General features: G+C 38.4%; 2 protein-coding genes across 2 annotated transcripts; both read right to left on the bottom strand.

Annotated features, from left to right (window-relative positions):
- On the bottom strand, window positions 1-4577 carry LOC128615549 (ribonuclease inhibitor-like). The gene is made up of 4 exons (XM_053637736.1): window positions 4490-4577; window positions 2217-2390; window positions 1484-1657; window positions 1-575 (listed from the first exon to the last, which is right to left on the bottom strand). The coding sequence occupies exons 1-4, from the start codon at window positions 4540-4542 to the stop codon at window positions 563-565; spliced, it is 414 nt and encodes a 137-aa protein (XP_053493711.1). The 5' UTR covers window positions 4543-4577; the 3' UTR covers window positions 1-562.
- Window positions 4578-8952: 4375 nt separating this feature from the next.
- LOC128616282 (uncharacterized) lies at window positions 8953-19157 on the bottom strand. Its single transcript, XM_053638859.1, has 10 exons — window positions 18969-19157; window positions 18680-18865; window positions 14062-14181; window positions 13418-13551; window positions 12977-13019; window positions 12663-12861; window positions 12460-12628; window positions 12163-12225; window positions 11511-11638; window positions 8953-9810 (listed from the first exon to the last, which is right to left on the bottom strand). Exons 1-10 carry the CDS (start codon window positions 19018-19020, stop codon window positions 9519-9521), a joined length of 1386 nt encoding a protein of 461 aa, XP_053494834.1. The 5' UTR covers window positions 19021-19157; the 3' UTR covers window positions 8953-9518.
- Window positions 19158-19739: the final 582 nt, after the last annotated feature.

The following is a 19739-nucleotide window of genomic DNA, read 5'->3' as shown; positions in this document are numbered from 1 at the left end:
GGGGATGGTTCAGCCTGGTTGGAAGGCTAATCCTTGACATACCGCAGAAATAATAACATCGTACTATATAATTATATTGTACTTATATATTCACTTCTTCAAAATATACTGTATTCGACTGATACAATTATGGAAAATATTGCAAGTAGAGTATACTTAAGTAATAGAGATGGCACTGATCCCATACTGGGTATGATCAGCTGATACTAGCAAACAAATGGGGATCAGATATCAGAGAAAATAAAGAACAGATTAGATCTGATCCTGTAACCAAAAGATCTACACTATATTAAATACCAACTAAAGGACAGAGGGATAAATGTGACTTGTAGTGAGTCTCCTAGGGGCTTCTTCACATAAACTCCTCAGATGCTAATCCTGTCAGGTGAGAATCCCACCAATGTCATGAAACTGTTCCTGTCCATTTCAGCTCCGTCTTCCACTGACTGGGTTCAGCTGGTGTTCGTGTGGTTTTTCACCTGCTGTTCCAAATAATCCCTCAGGTTTGCATTGGGACTGAGGATAATTTTGTCCAGGGACCACATGTCGTTCTACTCAGGCATCAGATGTCTAGTCTATTAAAATGTAAAAGACAGATGTCTGAATTAATAACCAAAAACTAGACTGTAGTACTTCATGATCAACAGCATGTAATCATCTCTGCTGCAAGGAAAACATTATTATCTCCTGTTCATAATCATTCAACATTTCTTCATTCTTATAGAATACATTTGTTAGAACATTTAGCTAGAACAGATGAGAACTTCCACAAGATCTAACAGGAACATGAGCAGATATTTACCATCACATCACTGCTCTTATACAATCACAGGCTGTAGAGCTTTATTTTGAAAACAGTGATCACTGCTGTGTGTTTTATCTCTTGTTCTACACGTGTATTTAAGTGCAGACGTTAAGAACAAGCGGAGGGGAACTTTACAGGAATGACAGAAGACACGGTGTGGAGGTGGAGTGCTGGAAGGAGTGTCAGAGTAAAGTGACTCCTTAAATTAAATATTTGTAGCAGTGTGGCATCAAAGATGATGATTTTAATTCGCTTTTATGAGAGCGGAGAAGAAAATCTGCTGCCGATCAGAAACGGGGAAAAGCCGAGATCATCTTATTCAGACAAAAGCAGCAGTATGAAGTCAGAGATAGCAGGGTGTCACAAGGAGACGAGGTGTTCATTTACAATCACTCTCATGCACTCAGTGCTGACATTTTGTAGACTCTGTCTGACTCCCTGTCTTCTGCTTTCACATCAATTTTAAATCAATACCAAACAGCATTAAAGCTCATTGTTAGAAAAAGTCTGATTAAATAGAATATAGTACAATTTTAACCCAGTATCTGATAATCTGATATTTACTGCAACTCAAATTAAATGTACAAAATAATACTAATGTACAAAATAATGTACAAAATAATGCTGTCAGTCTTTTAATTTGTTTCAGTGTTTATCTAAAAAAAGATCATTACTCACCCCAGTGTGTGTAGTTTGTAATGTTTATCTTTCTTTAGAGCAGAGAGACACTTCATTCCTGAGTCTCCTAGTTTATTCTGAGACAGATTCAGTTCTCTCAGGTGTGAGGGGTTTGATCTCAGAGCTGAAGTCAGAGCAGCACAGCCTTCATCTGAGACAGAACAATCCCACAACCTGCAGAGACACAATGACACACTCTTCACTCTCTCAGTTTATGAACATCAAGACATACTTTGTGTATGTTGAAAGGAGTGGTGTGTGTGTGTGTGTGTGTGTGTGTGTGTGTGTGTGAGTAAGAGAGAGAGCGATAAAGAGAGTGAATGTTTAAATGGTTTATTTATAAATTTATATAAAAATTGTATACATATATTTATAAATGGTTTATTACTTAATAACAAAATTTCCACTTTAAGAATTTCAACCTGCATCACACACAGTGTATTTAGTTTGTGTCTGAACTGCAGTTTGTGTGATTAGTTACAGTGTTGTAGTAAATTTCACAGTAATTTTAGACACATTGCAGTAGCATCAAGTCACGTTTTGTGCTGCAGCTTCTCACATACGTATATCTGACCCAAAGACTCTGTGACAGATCATCAGTGTGCAGTGAAAAGAAACAATCTTCCTCCTCAGGACATTGATGATGAACCTAAAACCTCTGCTTCAGTCTCACTATTAGAGGATGTGTCTTACTGAGGAGCAGGTCATGTGACTCTCAGAGAGATGATCTTACTTCAGTATCTCCAGTTTACAGTGAGGATTCTCCAGTACAGCAGAGAGACTCTTCACTCCTGAGTCTCCTAGTTTATTCCAGGACAGATCCAGTTCTCTCAGGTATGAGGGGTTTGATCTCAGAGCTGAAGTCAGAGCAGCACAGCCTTCATCTGAGACACCACAATTCCACAACCTGCAGAGACACAATGACACACTCTTCATCAACACATTTTCATTACTTTAAAGATGATGTGTGGGATTTTATTATTCATAATGACATGAGGATTTAATATCATCTGTTTATTCTAATTAACAATGTGCCTCATTTATAAAACTGGATATGAACGGGTTTGTGTGTAAATCGTTTGTACGAGCGTTTACACAAGAAATTTGCTATTCATGAAAATCCTGTTCATTCGTATTTTACTCGTGCTCCTGAGTGTGTGTACATTTATACATAAGAAGAAGTCTTTATTTATCACATATACATTACAGCACAGTCAAATTCTTTTCTTCACATTTCCCAGCTTGTTAGGAAGTTGGAGTCAGAGCGCAGGATCAGACATGATACAGCGCCCCCTGGAGCAGATAGGGTTAAGGGCCTTGTTCAAGGGCCCAACCTTCTGATCAGTAACCCATGGATTACTGCAATTTTACATCTAGAATATTCTGTTGAGTTTAAATTTTTTATTTTTAACATGTTTACAGCATTTAGCAGACTCCTTTATCCAGAGAGACTTATAGAAGTTCTTTGTTGTTTCTATCAAAAACACATCCTGATGCTAGTTCACTAGATCAGGGACTAAGAGCACCACTGAGAACATTTGTGAAAACCAGAAGTTTTATATTATTGGAGTTTAATAAAGAATATAAAAAGTGAGCCAATACAAACCCATAAATTAAGACAAATAAAACTAATCATTAAAGCGAGAACGAAGAAAATCAGACTTTCAGAGACTTTTGTTAATCCGGTGAAAAATTGAGTTGGGTTTGACTCACGCAAACATTTACACACAACTTTACTAAAAGATCGAAAAATGACCCCAAAGTCATTAAAATAATACTTTGGGTGTTGATAAGTCTAAAGGAGTGAAAACAACTGGAGAGGTTAGAGAACAACTGTGAAAGATGGTGGAAGGATTCTCCAGTACAGCAGAGAGACACTTCACTCCTGAGTCTCCGAGTTTATTCCAGGACAGATTCAGTTCTCTCAGGTGTGAGGGGTTTGATCTCAGAGCTGAAGTCAGAGCAGCACAGCCTTCACCTGAGATATAACAATAATGCAACCTGCAGAGACACAATGACACACTCTTCATCAACACATTTTTATTTTGGTTTAAAACGTACTGTAAAGATGATGTGTCTGTTATGTTGGACTGTCTCCCTTCTCTTGTCCAATCACAAGATATTATTAATACTGACCAATTATGGTGTAAAACTATTGATGGTTTATGTTAAAAGTAATGAATCAGGTTTTTTTTTTTTTTTTTAAAATCTCTGTTTAAATGTATTTTTATACACATATCTAAGAGCATTTAATTATTACTTTAATGCACAAGTGATATGTTTAGTGACTAATATATTTGTTCTGTATGTTGTACTGATTTAACTGAAAAAACAGATCTGTACACAACTATTAACTGCAGCTTTTAGTGAGTACTGTGTCTCTCAGAGAGATGATCTTACTTCAAACTTTTTACTTTACACTGAGGATTCTCCAGTAGAGCAGAGAGACGCTTCACTCCTGAGTCTCCTAAATTACTCTCCCTCAGATCCAGTGTATTCACAGTCAGATGCAGTTCTCTCAGATTGGAGGTTTCTGAGCTGAGCACTGAGTCCAGAGCTGACCAACCACTGTTTTGAATTGTATCACAATATGATAAATGTGAGGAAAAATGTATAAACTTTGATTATGGCCCTTCAGGGTCTCACAAAAATGCTGAAGTGGCTCAGGCAGAGTTTGAGTTTAACGCCCCTATTGTACTGATATTGCAGTGGTTTGATTTGTGTAAACACCGTCTCGTCAGTATCGTCTTCTGAAGCCTGTGTAGGGATATGTCTCGTATCGTGGCTTTAGTGTATTGTCTCATGTCTCTTTACTGTTCCACTGTATGGTTCATTTTCATAAGGACATCATTTTATTACAATCAACAGAATCTAGCAGTTTTTTCAAGTGATGACTGATAACTTCTCATGCTCAGTATAAATTTGTGTTATTATTTTCATATAAACTCATTATATATTTCAGATATGAATATTTAATGACTAAAATACTAGGACATGGAAGCTTACTGGTTGTTTGAGGGTGGAGTCACATTATCTGTGTCCAATTCAGGGGTCTCCATGTTTGAATATTAGTGTAAACACAGACAGCTCATGGACACACAGCTGAGTCCTGAAGATGCTGATCTCTTCTGCTGGAATTACTTACACTCCTAGAAAACACAAAATAAACACAGTTAAAATTGGGGAAAAAATCTCTCATCTCTCAACTAAAGAAAATGTTGCTCCTTTGATAAAACAAAATCTTGTGTGTGTGTGTGTGTGTGTGTGTGTGTGTGTGTGAGTGTGTGGGTGTGAGGTGAGGTGAGGTGAGGTGAGGTGAGCAGTTAAATAATCAAGGGAGGGAGACCTCTGCTGGAAGGGAGGAGACACAGTTTGAAGTATAAGTGTGACGCTTTAAATAAAAAGTCCGAACCAGAAGGCAGCTAAAATGATTTGTAGTTAATAGAAGTGCTATTTTAACTCTAATATCACTTTCTCTTTAACAGTATTACATGGGTTTTAGTTTAAATAAATGTACTGTAAATTCTTAGCCAGAAGTCAGTAAGTCTGAAATCAGTTGTACTAAACAGAGATGATTTCTGTGAGCCTAAAGTAAGGGTGTCCCGTATGACTGTTTTAGACCGTGAACGATCCATGATCTGTATTTACAGAGGGATCACATGTACCATAATACTAATTATATTTTGTCACTTGTGCTGAAAATGCTTAGACGTGGCATTGTTTTATGAACCAGACTTCACTCTATTCACTATAGAGCTGCAACAACTAATCGATGAACTCGATAATAATCGATTATGAAAATCGTCGTTAACGAATCTCATTATCAATTAGTCGGTCTGCGCCCGGCACGGGACACGTTTACTCACTGCGTTGCTTCTGTTCCAAAAACACGTTTTGGAAAGTAAATACTAAAATTGTGTCCTAAATGAAGTACACTATGCAGTCTGTACTGATTATCTATAACTTATCTATATAATTATCTATAACTGATTATTATTGAATGATTATCAATATGACTTTATTTCTTTATACTCGAGTCCAAGCTGAAAATAAACCTCTCTGAACCGCTGCATTGTGAAGGTGTTCTGTCTGAACCACCGCCCTGCTGCAGAGAGAAATTAAACCGGAAGTACTATTTGTACAAACACAACGACGGGGGATTATTATACATCATCATGGCCTTTTCTGGACTTCAGTAGAAGACAGATCTTAAAACATATGATGTTTGTTCCACACTAATAAATCTAAATCCCCCAAACACTGAATGTTCATCCAAGAGAGAAAGTTATATATAAAATATATAACACACAGCTGATAAACAGCAGCTTTACAGGGAAGATGACGTCAGTCCCGGGGAAGTGACGCAGTTTTCTTACTGCTGTTTTTACACGAGTAAAATAAAATATAAAGTCGTTTCTGTTAAAGAAATAACTTACTTTTATTCAGCAGTCCATGTTGTGTGACATTAATATCACCGTTTCTGCCTGGTGTTGAGGTTTTTCTGCTTTTCCAACAGAGACAAAATGGAGTCGAGTCTGAGAGAGAAACTCTTTCACTTTTACCTGTGACGTGTAGCTCCGCCCCCTACCTGCTGAAGCCTGCAGAACGGGGCGGGTCTTCGCACCGCTGAAAAAGAGAGTTGCGACACGCCCATAGAATTCTACAGGACTCGGAGGATGCGGAAGTGACAGGTTTGCTGAACCACTAGCTCTTCTACTAACATTTTGGTAATATTAGCAGCATTTTAGATGTTTATCGCCGGTAGTTTTCAGATGGATTGAGAGGTAATGAGTTGTAAGTACTAGCTACTAAAGTTCGTTACATTTCCAGACATGCACGTAACCTTGTTATATTATATGTAGGCAAGGGCGCATGGTATGGACATGGGGGGTCCATTAAAAAAACATTAGAGTTCATCTGTATTTCATCTATGGATGATTTTCCATAGATCTCACTGACTTTGACCCCAGTATGCACAGCAGTCTTTAGATTTTACAAAGAATGATTGGGAAAAACAAACAAACAAACGAACAAAAAATCCAGTGAGCAGCAGTTCTTCAAGAGAGGGCTCAGAGGAGAACATCCAGACTGATTCAAGCTGACAGGAAGACCACGGTCTCAAATAACTGCTTTACAACCACGGTGAGCAGAAAAACATCTCATCTTTATAAAAGTAAAGTATTTTATATAGAATTTTTGTGTATTAATTAAACATGTCTGTGGTTGCATGCCTCTATGAGCTAGATTAGAATGTCGTAAATGGCTATTATAGCTGGAAGTTTTATTTCCAGATTTATCTTTATTCATATAAACTGCAAAGACCAATTTTCAGCAGCCTTGGTGTCAAATGATTGAGTCTAAGCACTTTTAGCTCATCCTTAATTAATCTTTAATGTTTTAAAATCATACTGGTTATTAGAGACACCTTTGTAATTGGGTTAGCATACCTGGAACCCAATCTACTATTTATTTCAATAAAGCAGGTAAATTGTTTGCTCGGGATGCAAAGTTTACCAACGACTTTATTTCTTACTGCAGTAGGTTACATACAAAGTGGTATGAATATAAAGTGTGCTACAAACACTTCCCTTTTCAACATTTGTGACACTGTGTAGAGAATAAACATGTGCTGATAAACTTTACCACATCGGTAACTAACTAACCTTTTATCACAATCTATGGTCTCATTACCTTATTGCTGTACAGTAGCCAATTATAAATGGAATGTTTAGTATTTAGTATAAGGTTGTTTCTAGCAACTATACTTTTGCAAAAGACAAATGACCTTTACTCTGATTAATTTCCCCAGATGCATTCGGTACTTGCAGCAATGTTGCGATATTTTAAATTTCAAAAATAAAATCTGATGATGTTCCACCATAGTTTCTCTGCTGTCCAATCACCAAAACAGAGATGCGCTGCTCGGTTCCCAGGCTTCACCCTATAAATAGCCGCTATAAAGATGCGACTCAGCAGGACGACTCATTCACAAACCACACATCACTACATTTTTTTCACTTTATTACTCCCAGAGGAAAATTCACATCACCGTGACATAGACAAAAGTCAGAGGCTGTTAAGAGTAGGCAAAATGATGCACTTTAGTGGAACAGGACATCAACAAACAAACAGTTTATTCTTTTCACCGATTAGTACAGTTGAGTCATGCACATCTGACCATGAGCTAACAAAGAAATAAGGTCAGCTTTAATTTCAGGTCGTCTTTAAAAGTTCTATGGACATCAGTATTAGTACTTTACTACAAAGAAAATGCTACACTAAAAAGAAAATAGTATTAAGACATAACATGCTATTTGAACTAACATGGATCACAGGTTTGAATTGAATGTAATATTATATTATAACATGATTTGATTTTAGTACCACTTTTTTGTGCAAGTCAAAAACTGCCACCTGGTTCAAATGCAATAATGTTGGACAGCTAGCTCTAACAGACTTGTGTCCTGAAACTTTGATAAACAAGGATTATAGAAGCTGATAAATTCACTTGAATATTCGGACACTAACTACAGTATGTATTATCAACATAAGGTTCTACAGTCAATGCAAAATGTAACTTTAAAGAAGAGAAACACTACTGGATATTACAGGATATTAAAGACACTACTGGATATTAAAGATACAACAGGATATTAAAGACACTACTGAATTTTAAAGACACTACAGGATATTAAAAACACTACTGGATATTAGAGACACTACTGAATTTTAAAGACACTACTGAATTTTAAGGACACTTCAGGTTATTAAAGATATTATTGGATATTAAAGACATTACTGGATTTTATAGACACTACTGGATTTTAAAGATGGTGTAAAAATCCTGTACAAAAGTCTTGCTCAGTCTTTCTCCCATCTTGCCAAATGCATTGTCCTGTGCGTACGTACACACACACACACACACACACACACACACACATAGAGTCATTAGGTTTTTCCACAAATTATTTACCTATTTCCCTGATATTTCATATGTTTTAAAGAAAGACTTATTCCAATAATGCAGATATTATATATTATTAAAGTGAGCATTGTGTCACATATTTCTGAAACAAGGCACGTTTTAAAATGGTGCTATTAATGAATGATTTGCATGAAGCTCAACATTGGTACTAGCTATAATTTGTTACTAGTAAAAATGGGGTTTCTTGAGCTTTGTGTCTTCCCTCTGTTTTCCATTTGCATGATATTGCCCTATTACACCTCACATAATAAGAGGGATGTTATAATAAATAGTCTACATTATTAGCCAGTCTTTTGAACATACTGTTTAATAGATGGACATACCAAGTCAAGAGCCTTGTACTGAATGATATGATGCCATATCATTATATATTATCGTACTCCTGGAATTTGCATCTCACCTTGTTAAAAGTTTTGCAGTTGTTGAAGATGAGAATAATATCACACACAAACACTGCCATGGTTTCATACTCCTTATTCTGCAGTTTAGTTTTCACTCTGTTCAGCCACATGGGCTTGGAGATTACACTGCGGTATCTCTTCACCTGCACAAGGGCACAGTTTAATAAAGGTTATGTGAAGTAATATCATGTCTTTTATCCCATTTTGTATAGTGATTGAAAATCAGATTTGACCTGTATGACCTGTGCTAGTGTACTGGCACGTACATTTAAATTATTTCCTACTTTCTCCCAATGTACAGTTCATCCAGGGCTAAAAAACATAGCCAGGGCGTCCAAAATTTTTCCTTTTATTTCATTACAGTGGTGGAAATCACAACCTAACATTATCAAAAGATAATCAATGATACATTTGCATTTCTCTTTGTTAAACACTGTAGTCAATGTAAACAGATCAAACAGATCTGAGCAGAAACCCTGATGTGTTGAAAATGATCATTTGGGACCGTTGGATGGTTCGTGTCATGAAGCGATTGTACCATTCCTTTCCTCTTCCAAAACATATCAACTATGACTGAAATAATCAATGTAGTAGGCTTTTGTTAGACTTCAGGATATTTAATCTTCATGTAAGCATTTAGAAGAAATTCTTACTGTTGTAGTAGGATCGTCAGTAAACACACGCTCTGTGTCCTCCTTATACAAACGCAACAGCAAATACTCACACTGCTGATGAAGGAAAAAAACAGATACAATCGGAGACACAGCTTTGTATCCATTTGTTTGTGCGTGTGTGTGTGTGTGTGTGTGTGTGTGTGTGTGTGTACCGTAATATTTCCAGAAACAGGACTTTGCAAAGCATCTTGCATGCTCATTATTGGTTCCTCATTCCACAATCCCTGGTTAGTCTTTATCACACAGAAAGTGCACATCCATTTACCCCTACACACACACACACACACAAGTTTGTCTTACTATTCTTCAGGATCTACTTTTTATATAATAAAAACTCCATTTCCCCGGATGCACCACAAACTACAAACATGGCCGAAGAGGATTACACTTCCCACACACACGTTCACTTTCTCCGGAATTCTAGTCACACACACCTGTTGCCAATCTCACACTTACTCACTCCACCCTATATAAGAGACTTTTTGAACACTATGAGTTTGTGAAGTATTACGCTCAGTTGCCATAGTCTCTGTCGTATACCAAGCTTTTATTCATAGCATCATGTTTCATGCTTTCGATCTGGTTCTCATCCTCGTTATTTGAGTAGTGTCTTAGTCTAGTTTATCCTGTTTGCTGATCGCCTGACCATTTGCCTGTTTTGTCAAATCTATTGTTTGGTGATTTGCATTTGTCAGCCTGTATCTCCTATAATAAAACTCTTATCTGCACTTGCATCTGTACTCAACCTCCTTACGTGACATTATATCAAAACAATATTATAATAATTAATGTCTAACTGTCTATACACTACACGTAAACGTAACACTACACGTAAAAAATAAAAGTTACAGGTTTTGTAAAAAATAAATAAATAAGTGCCCAAAACGATCAAAAGCAATCAAAACTGTCACATATTCCTATCCTTGTGGGGAAATTCGACTCCCACCAGCCCAAACACAAATACACTGACACACACAAATGCATCATTAGCACTGGGATTGTGGCAGTATATTGATATAGGTTAGTTGTACAAATAATATTACTACGTCACATTATTTCTTGGTATAGTGCATTAATTGAAATGGCCTGCAAAGTTTTTAAACAGGATGGGTCTCGGTGCTTGTCTTGCGGGCATGTAGCGACTGAACATTTTTTATATATATATATATATATATATATATATATATATATATATATAATTAGTGTGTGTGTGTGTGTGTGTGTATAATATAATTAAAATGTTCAGTCACAACTTCATACATTTTAAATTCTGTTGAATTATCTCTGTTGGGTGACCAACAATTTTAAAAATGTGGCTATTTGACAAATGTAAGCCGATCCAAGTTCCATTGAATTGACAATTTTTTTATTTTGATGTTGCACAATCATGGGGCAGCGTGCTCATGGCCCCATTTATCTCCATAAAATTATCACACCAAGTGGTCAAAAATAGGAACTGCAAAAAGCCCTAATAGTGGACCACTGGGGTAGATATAGTACTGCCCAATGCTCACTGTATGAATATTTTCAGTGGAGGAGGAGCACTGGACAGGAGACTAGTTAAAAATAGACTGTGACTGACAAGGTCTTCTTTAATAGGAAATAATAAAAAAATTATTTATTAACTCGAAATTCCACAAGATTCCATATCTCAATGCCTCCATTTTTGGGTTAGTTTCACGTCTCGTTTTTGAGCTGTAGCTGGCTCAAATTTTTGCTGAAACCTGGCAACCCTGCATAATGATATTAGTTTAAAAGTTTAACGAAGATAAAAAAAAAAAGTATCTAAAACTGCTCAAAACATGCTGCTGGACTGTATGCTGAACACTGTATGTTGATGACTCTCAAATGCCTATTACAGGTTTACTCTAAATATTCACTACATAGTAGCTATTAGCAAATATATTCTTTAGTCAACCTTTCTCTTTCTTTGTCTCCATTTCTCTCTAGTTTCTTTTCTTTCTCACCCAAGTGTGTCCTCCTGTAGAGTTGGTAAGTGGCAGTGATGGTGAAAAGCTCGTGGACACTCGTCACAGCACACCAGATTTCCCGCCGAGTCACAAATGTAGCACACGTCATCATTATCCTGGTCCAGCTGGTTCAGAAAATGAAGAAAATTGAGTCATAATATGTTTATGCTTATGACATGTTTATGATGTGCTGTTCTTTAAAAATGCATGTTTAAGTAAAATCTCATGCTCGCATGACTTATTTTGTTCTGCAGGATCCCGGTATACTTGGTGGAACCAACTTTGGGTGCAATTACAACTGCATGTCTTCTGGAATCTTTTCCTTCAGTTCTTTAAACTGTATTCAATTATTAGTAGTAACCAAAAAAAAAAAACCCAATAACTAAACCTATCTAATCTAATTAAACCAGTATAATCCAACTTAAACAGTAACAGATGTTCAACTGTTTGAAGGACGCAATCACATTTTCTCTTCATTCTTTAGTACTGTATATGCACACTTCGGTACACTGGTTACTGTCAGAAATATAACACTTTGGATATTGTGACACAATAAGCTTTTCAGAGCAAGATAGTCAATGGAAAAAAATTGCATCACATTTTTGAAAAGAGACTAGTAATTAGATGGTGTCATGGGTTTGAGACTCACCCGGTTCTCAGGACAGCACAGACGACAGGGACACAGCAGTGAATGGATATACAGGATTTTTTTCTGAAAACATACACAAGAAGATACAATATACTTCCAAAAAGAGTTATAAAGTTTCTCTGTATCTAATCTGTCTAGTTACTCTGCCCTTTTAAACACAGAGAACGAGAGAGTGGAAATGAAAGTTCTAGTTGAAGACAGCAAACAGTGAATTGTAGGAGCAACACATACAATTAACAGTAGGAGCTACAATATGATCAAGCTGCGTATGTAAATATCTTCAATCTCTCACATTACCTTCACCAGGTAGTTAAGGGTTTTGCCGTGACACAGTATGTCTTTCTTCCAGTGTCCGTCTGTCAGCGTTAACCCCTGCTTTACGAACTCCTCAGGAGTGAACCAGTGCTCCTTTGTACGGATGCTCTTACTGCGTGACCCTGCAGCACAAACAATGTCTGGAAACACACTCCCAGAGACACGGCAAACTTAGCTCTGATTACCACCTACCTGCAAATCTGTCTTTATATAAAAACCCGCTGACAGAACCACAGCTGACTGGTAAAGCAAAAGCCTGAAATTCAGACAAATCCACTGGCTCGCTGTCTTCTTCCTCTTCTTCTTCTTGTTTATTGTCCTCTTCCTCTATCCACTTTTCATGGTCTTCACTGGATTCATCTGTCACCACACTGGATGCTGACTCTTATCGGGCAGCAGTGGAGCAACACATGCAAACAGAAAAATACAAAAAAGAAATGGTCCTAGCCTATGTAAATAACAAAAAAGGAAATGTAAATAAGACCCTGTGTATACTGACGAGGGCTGGAGCTTTCCACACAGCTAGAAGAAAATGTCTTGTTCTGCAGTAAGAAGAGCAAAGATATTTTACTGAAAAAGCAGGACAAAGATTTAAAACATGATACAACCGGAAACTACGAAATAGGTACAGCACCTTCTGACCATAGACTCTGTATGTGCGTGGACACTGCAAATGACCCTCCTACAAAACAAAACAAGGACAAAAAGGAAGGTTCTTAACATTCATTTTTAATAATAACTTTGTGTATGCCTGTGCAGTATGTGTACCCGGGCACATAGACACTTTCTTCTTCTTCAACTTCTATGGCTTACTCCTTTTCAGGGTCACGGGGAACCTGGAGCCTATCCCTGGGAGAATCAGGCACAAGGCGGGGTACACCCTGGACAGGGTGCATAGGCACTTTTAGTTCATCTTAATAGTGATAAACAGTAGATTTACCTGTATAAGTTTATGCAGTGTAGTGTTTTGGCAGGAGATGGTGTGTTTCCATTTCCTGCTATTTCTCTTTCCTGAAAATCTCTCAAAGTCACATGGGGTGAACCAGCGGTCCCGGGACAAAATACACTTCTCTCCTGTAGGAACAAAACTTTATTTAAATTCCAATTTAAATTAACTATAAAAGTAAATTGCTTCAACACAGCTTCATTTCTGTATGAAATCAGTTTTACTTACCCTCTTTTCTCTTTCATTCAAAATGTTCTAGCAACATGTGTTAACACAGTGCCTCCACTCATCTATAGCTGGTGTAATAACTGTGCTTAGAGGAATAGCCCTAATAAACACCTAATCTAGTCATAATAAAGCCCTAATCTATCACATCGTCTCTCATGCTGTATCTCACACATATACCCACATTTTATAGTACTAATGATGATTATGATGATGAGGGAGAAAAGTTGAGCTGTTATTTTTTATTACCTTTTTATGTTCTCTTAAACAAATATTAGGCCCAATGTTAAATCACGAATAATAACATTACTTATTTATTAAAGATTTTTGATCGTTGCAAGATTACAGAACAAGTGAAGCCATCTCTATATATTAGGATAAGGTTTGATGATATGAAAATGATGAAGGTGTACCTCTGGCAAGCTTGTCACGATACAGTGTGCCCTCTTTACCTCCACAGGTAACAGGAAGCTGATTCTTATCACAATCCAATGTCCAAATATCCTCCTTCTTTACTCTCTTTAATGGTAGGGCTATAAGAGAGAAAGAATACCATCTTAATATCTTAAAACTGCATTAAATCTCAATAACCCATTGACAAAAGGGTTAATGAGTAATTGATTCATGCATCATAGTACACTCAGCAAGCTGGCCTATACACACATGCATTGCTGTTTTAGAAGCGCTTGACTTTCCAGGTGCCTGAAACTGACAACTGATAACAGTAACGTTGTCCTGTAATCACTAGTCCCTTTTAACATTAGTCTTTAACAATTTTAATATATGATGCAGAAAAACTAGTCCAGGCTTTCGTTACCTCTAGGTTGAACAATAGTAATGCATTGCTGACTGGGTGTTACGTACCAGTAGGTATAAAACAAGCTCCAGTTAGGCCAAATTAATTATTCATATGACATTAATGAAAAAATAAAAGTAAAATATGGTTTGAATAAATAGGTAAAATATTAATAGCCATAATATTATTGTGCACATTTAAATATTGCGCCTATTGAAAACTTCTTTATAAAATAAATCGGTAACACTTTACAATACTGTTCTACAAGTCCATGGTAACTATGCAGGAACTAAGCAGGAATAAATTAGTAGTTCCTCATTAACACTTATCTTTCTCCAATTAACTACTAATAAGTGCTAATTAATTATGATGTTAGTAGGAGTTCGCTATTAACTAATTGTTACCCACATTGAATTATCACCAATAAATAATTCATAAAATGCATAAATATGCTAATAAGTTAAAACATATACATGTAAGAAACAATTAAGAATGGTTAAAAACAGTTTGACAGTGATTTAATGTAAACAAACAGAAGTATGGCTGTAAGGAATTGTGGTGACGCTTCCCCTTTAAGAGACTCGGTGGCCCATTTTGAAGCAGCACTGAGCAGAGAGCTGAGAGGAGAAGCAGACAGACTAACAAGCTAAAAAGTTAAAAGCTTTTGTGAAGAGTTGATTTATAAGCTCAAAAACAATACCTGCTTGTTTGGGAATTTATGAAGCTTAAATACAACAAAACCACAACGTTTTTGGTGAGTTTCAACCCCTTTTACTTGAAGTGTTGTAAATGCTATTGTGAAGTGAATGCTGTAAACGCTAGCAAAGAGCTAACGATGTAACTCTGGAGAAAGCCGCAAACACTATTTCCAGTAATAACTTTGAGTTAGTTAAAGAAGCAAAGTGTGAATTTATTTGGGTTAAGTTGATTAAATGTGAGTTTTAGCTTATGTAAAGGAAAAAGACGTTATCGGCCTGTTGCTATTCTGAGGCCTAGTTAAACATGAACAGTAATGTAGCAGTAATGTTACGTTTCACAGAAATTGTAAAAGAAGTATTTGCTTTATTCATGTGATTAGAATAATTTATTTCTTTTATGACCTGTTATACAAGTCAGGTTTTTTTTTGTTGTTGTTGTTTATGTTCCTTACCAGGTGACCGAACCACCTCAACTGGCTGCTTTCAACGCAAAGGAGCAGCGGCTCTACTCTGAGTTCCTCTCGGACAGCCGATCTTCTCACCCTATCTCTAAGGGAGAAGCCAGCTACCCTCTTGAGAAAACCCATTTCAGCCGCTTGTACCCGCGATCTAGTTCTTTCGGTCACTACCCAGCCTTCATGACCATAGATGAGGGTAGGAACGAACATTGTCCGGTAGATCAAGAGCTTTGCCTTCCGGCTCAGCTCTCTTTTTGTCACAACGGTGTGGTAAAGCAATTGCAATACCGCTCACGCTGCTCCGATTCTGTGGCCAATCTCCCGTTCAAATGTTCCCTCACTCATGAACAAGACCCTGAGGTACTTGAACTCCTTCACTTGGCTTAAGTACTCATTCCCTACCCAGAGTAGGCACTCCATTGGTTTCCTGCTGAGAACCATGGCCTCAGATTTAGAGGTGCTAATCCTCATCCCAGCTGCTTCACACTCAGCTGCGAACCAATCCAGTGAGTGCTGAAGGTCACGGACCGATGATGCCATCAGGACCACATCATCTGCAAAAAGCAGTGATGACATCATCAGGCCACCAAAACACAATCCCTCCCCACCATGACTACACCTTGATATCCTGTCCATGAATATCACAAACAGGATTGGTGACAAAGCACAGCCCTGGCGGAGAGCAACCCCCACCTGGAACGAGTCCGAGAATCTGGACACAGCTCTCGCTTTGGGTGTACAGCGATTGGATAGCCTTAAGAAGGGCACACCTCACCCCATACTTCCTCAGCACCTCCCACAGTAAACCCCTGGGAACTCGGTCATACGCCTTCTCAACATCCACAAAATACATGTAGACTGGATGGGCATACTCCCAGGCCCCCTCCAAGATCCTTGCGAGAGTAAAGAGCTGGTCTGTTGTTCCACGACCAGGACGGAATCCGCATTGTTCCTCTTCAATCCAAGGTTCGACTATTGGCCGAACCCTAGGTTCCAGCAACTTGGAGTAGACTTTACCAGGGAGGCTGAGAAGTGTGTGATTCCACACACTCTCTGGTGGCACACCCTGGTCTGCCACTCCTAGGGCACTGTCCCCGACTTCCACGCAATGTTAAAGGGGTATGTCGAAAACAAAGAGAGGAGGAATTACCTGCCTGGAGGATGTTCGGGGCCCCCGTCTGGAGCCAGGCCCAGAGGGAGGGCCCGAAAGCGAGCGCCTGGTGGCTGGGTTTGCCATGGAGCCCAGCCAGGCAAAGCCCGAAAAAGCAACGTGGCACCCCCCTCTCCATCCTATGGGCCCACCACTCGTGGGGTGAACGTGGGGGCTGGGTGCGCTGCTACACGGGTAGCAGTGAAGGTCAGGGGCCTCGACGGACCAGACTCGGGCGGCAGAGGCTGGCTCTGGGGACATGGAATGTCACCTCTCTGTGGGGGAAAGAACTGGAACTTGTGTGGGAGGTGGAGCACTACCAGTTAGATCTGGTGGGGCTTACCTCTACACACAGTCTCGGTTCTGGAACCGTACTCCTGGATAGGGGATAGGACACCGGGTGGGTGTGGGGATACTCACAAGTCCCCAGTTGAGCGCCGTTACGTTGGCGTTTACCCCGGTGGACGAGATGGTCGCCTCCTTACGCCTATGGGTTGTGGGGGGGGGGGGGGACTCTGACTGTTGTCTGTGCATATGCACCGAACACCAGTTCAGAGTACTTGGCCTTCTTGGAGACCCAGAGCGGAGTCCTGTATGGGTCACCAGTAGGGGACTCCATAGTTCTGCTGGTAGACTTCAACGCACACGTGGGCAATTATGGAGATACCTGGAAAGGTGTGATCGGGAGGAACGGCCTCCCTGATCTAAACCCGAGCGGGCGTTTGTTGTTCAACTTCTGTGCTAGTCATGGACTGTCTATAACGAATACCATTTTCAAACATAAGGAGGCTCATAAGTGTACGTGGTACCAGAGCACCCTAGGCCGAAGGTCGATGATCGATTTCGTAATCATATCATCTGATCTGAGGCCACATGTTCTGGACACTCGGGTGAAGAGAGGGTCAAAGCTGTCAACTGATCACCATCTGGTGGTGAGTTGGGTCAAGGGGTGGGGAAAGACTCTGAACAGACCTGGAAAGCCCAAACAGGTAGTGTTGCTCATTGCTATGTTACACCCTTGAACGTTTGTAGGTTGTTGTTGTTGTTCATTTCTTTTTTTAGACCTTGACCGGATAAATAAAACACTGTGCTTCTCCGAGGAGACCTATAGTAACTATTATAATATGTAGCATATAGTAATCTATAGTAACACGGAGACGTTTATATTTTAGACACTGAGATATTGCTATAGGATGAGGCATATTATGTAGTAAAGCTATTGGGATTTACTGTTGATGTGACAAGTACTGAATCAGTAGTTATTAAAAAGCAGGGTTAGCTAGTAGTTCTTCATGACAAATATAAGACTTATTAACTACTGTTAATTAATAGAGAACTCCTACTAATGTACTAATTTCCTAGAAGTTCTTAGTAGTTAACAGGAGTAAGAAAAGTGTTAATGAAGAACTATTAATTTAGTGTATGAGTATAACCTATGAGTATAACATAGAACAGTATTGTAAAGTGTTACTTATATGTCTGTACTGAGTGGGTCCATGATTTTTTTGTTTACTGTTAAAGCGGTCCCTGACTATAAAATGTTTGAGAATGTCTGCTGCGTTATATGCACATGTGGTAATTATAGTACTTTCTATCGAAGATATATATTATGTACATAGGCTACTGCATTTTGAACATTCAGACAGATTTTAAAACAATGTTTGGTTTTTCGTAGATCATGCGTATTTTTTTAGGTACAGGGACGCCTGAACACATGACAGTGTGACTGAACTTCAGTGACTGAACTTCAGAAATCACTGGGCCAAAGTACTGAATCTCAACTCTTACCAACTTTATTTATGCTTTTCAGGTAAAAAATAAAAAAATAAATAATTATACAATTACAATATAATGAAAACCCCCCACAAATTCTTAGATCCAAGCATATTTAGCCTAGTGTCTATCACTGTCACTTTGCCATAGACTCACAGAAGCCAGGCTTCATGGCTGCTTTCTTCTGGCTGAATCTGGATACAGAAGTGTGTGGTTCCTCCTTCTCTGTCTCATCAACACCTTGCTTTCTCTTGTTTTGACCCTTCTTTTTCTTTGCCTTCTTTTCTTCACTTCCTGTCAGTTTTTTTGCATCAGGCAACTGTCCAAGAAACCTGATGGACTCTTAAACAAGAGACACTCTCCTTCAATATAACATTCAGAAGAAAAAAATTCAACAGAAAAAAATAAAATAATTAACAGAAAAAGACAAAATGGAGAGACTGACCTTCCAGAAGGCTGGTATTGAGTGAGCACAGAAACGGATATTTCTGCAGCATGTGATCCTCAAACACACATCTAAAAAACTTCTCAATACTCTGCCCTCCCTGGTTCTCCACATAATTCAAAATCTTATACACACCTTTCTGCGTTCTGTCCTTACCTCTCGCATCTATTACCTCCTGCAGTGAAATAGAAAGAGAGAGAAAGAGAGAGAGAGAGAGAGAGAGAGAGAGAGATGGGGGGTGGGGTGTGTGAGAGAGATGATTTAACACACCTGTATATCTTTGCAAATACTGTGAGAATTAAATTTTGCGTTCATTAAAACAATTATTTTGATTTGTACAGCACATCCAGCTAATCCATATTATACATTCTTTTGGCCAAACCTATCCCCTATACAATTGGGCTAAAAACAAATTCCATTAAATTTCCTGTCCCAAGCCAGTTTACATGAGCTCAACTGCATAGTTGTTGCAGGTAACATCCCATCAAAAAATGAATTCAGTTATATTAATTTCAACATATAGTAGAATGGCAAAACATTGATGTGTAACATTATAGTTATTTCATTATTATTGTTTCAGAGACACCAAAATATATTTTTTAAAAACATGGTTTAACAGACCTACTTCCCACACTTTCCTGATAAAAATGTAAATCTTCGCTTTAGGAAAGCGTTTCTTTTGTTTCCACATTTCCCCCTGGCAAGGATGGATTACCAAATGGTCCAACCAAGCACAAGGGGTGCAAGGAGTCAGGGGGATTCAAAGCCAAG

Source organism: Ictalurus furcatus, chromosome 12 (assembly GCF_023375685.1).
Source record: "Ictalurus furcatus strain D&B chromosome 12, Billie_1.0, whole genome shotgun sequence".
Taxonomy (NCBI): Eukaryota; Metazoa; Chordata; class Actinopteri; order Siluriformes; family Ictaluridae; genus Ictalurus; species Ictalurus furcatus.
Note: the sequence above shows the minus strand (reverse complement) of the source record. Positions and strands in the feature narration are given on the sequence as shown.

Excerpts from the sequence above, each read along its gene's own strand:
- LOC128615549 (XM_053637736.1), bottom strand. The coding sequence starts at position 4,542 with ATGGAGACCCCTGAATTGGACACAGATAATGTGACTCCACCCTCAAAC. Across the intron at positions 2,391-4,489 it reads ACTCCACCCTCAAACAACCA|GTTGTGGAATTGTGGTGTCT; the intron begins GTAAGCTTCCAT and ends GTGTCTCTGCAG. Across the intron at positions 1,658-2,216 it reads TGTAAACTGGAGATACTGAA|GTTGTGGGATTGTTCTGTCT; the intron begins GTAAGATCATCT and ends GTGTCTCTGCAG.
- LOC128616282 (XM_053638859.1), bottom strand. The coding sequence starts at position 19,020 with ATGCTGCAGAAATATCCGTTTCTGTGCTCACTCAATACCAGCCTTCTG. Across the intron at positions 13,552-14,061 it reads TCGTGACAAGCTTGCCAGAG|GAGAGAAGTGTATTTTGTCC; the intron begins GTACACCTTCAT and ends TTGTTCCTACAG. Across the intron at positions 13,020-13,417 it reads CACTGCATAAACTTATACAG|AACAAGACATTTTCTTCTAG; the intron begins GTAAATCTACTG and ends TTCTTACTGCAG.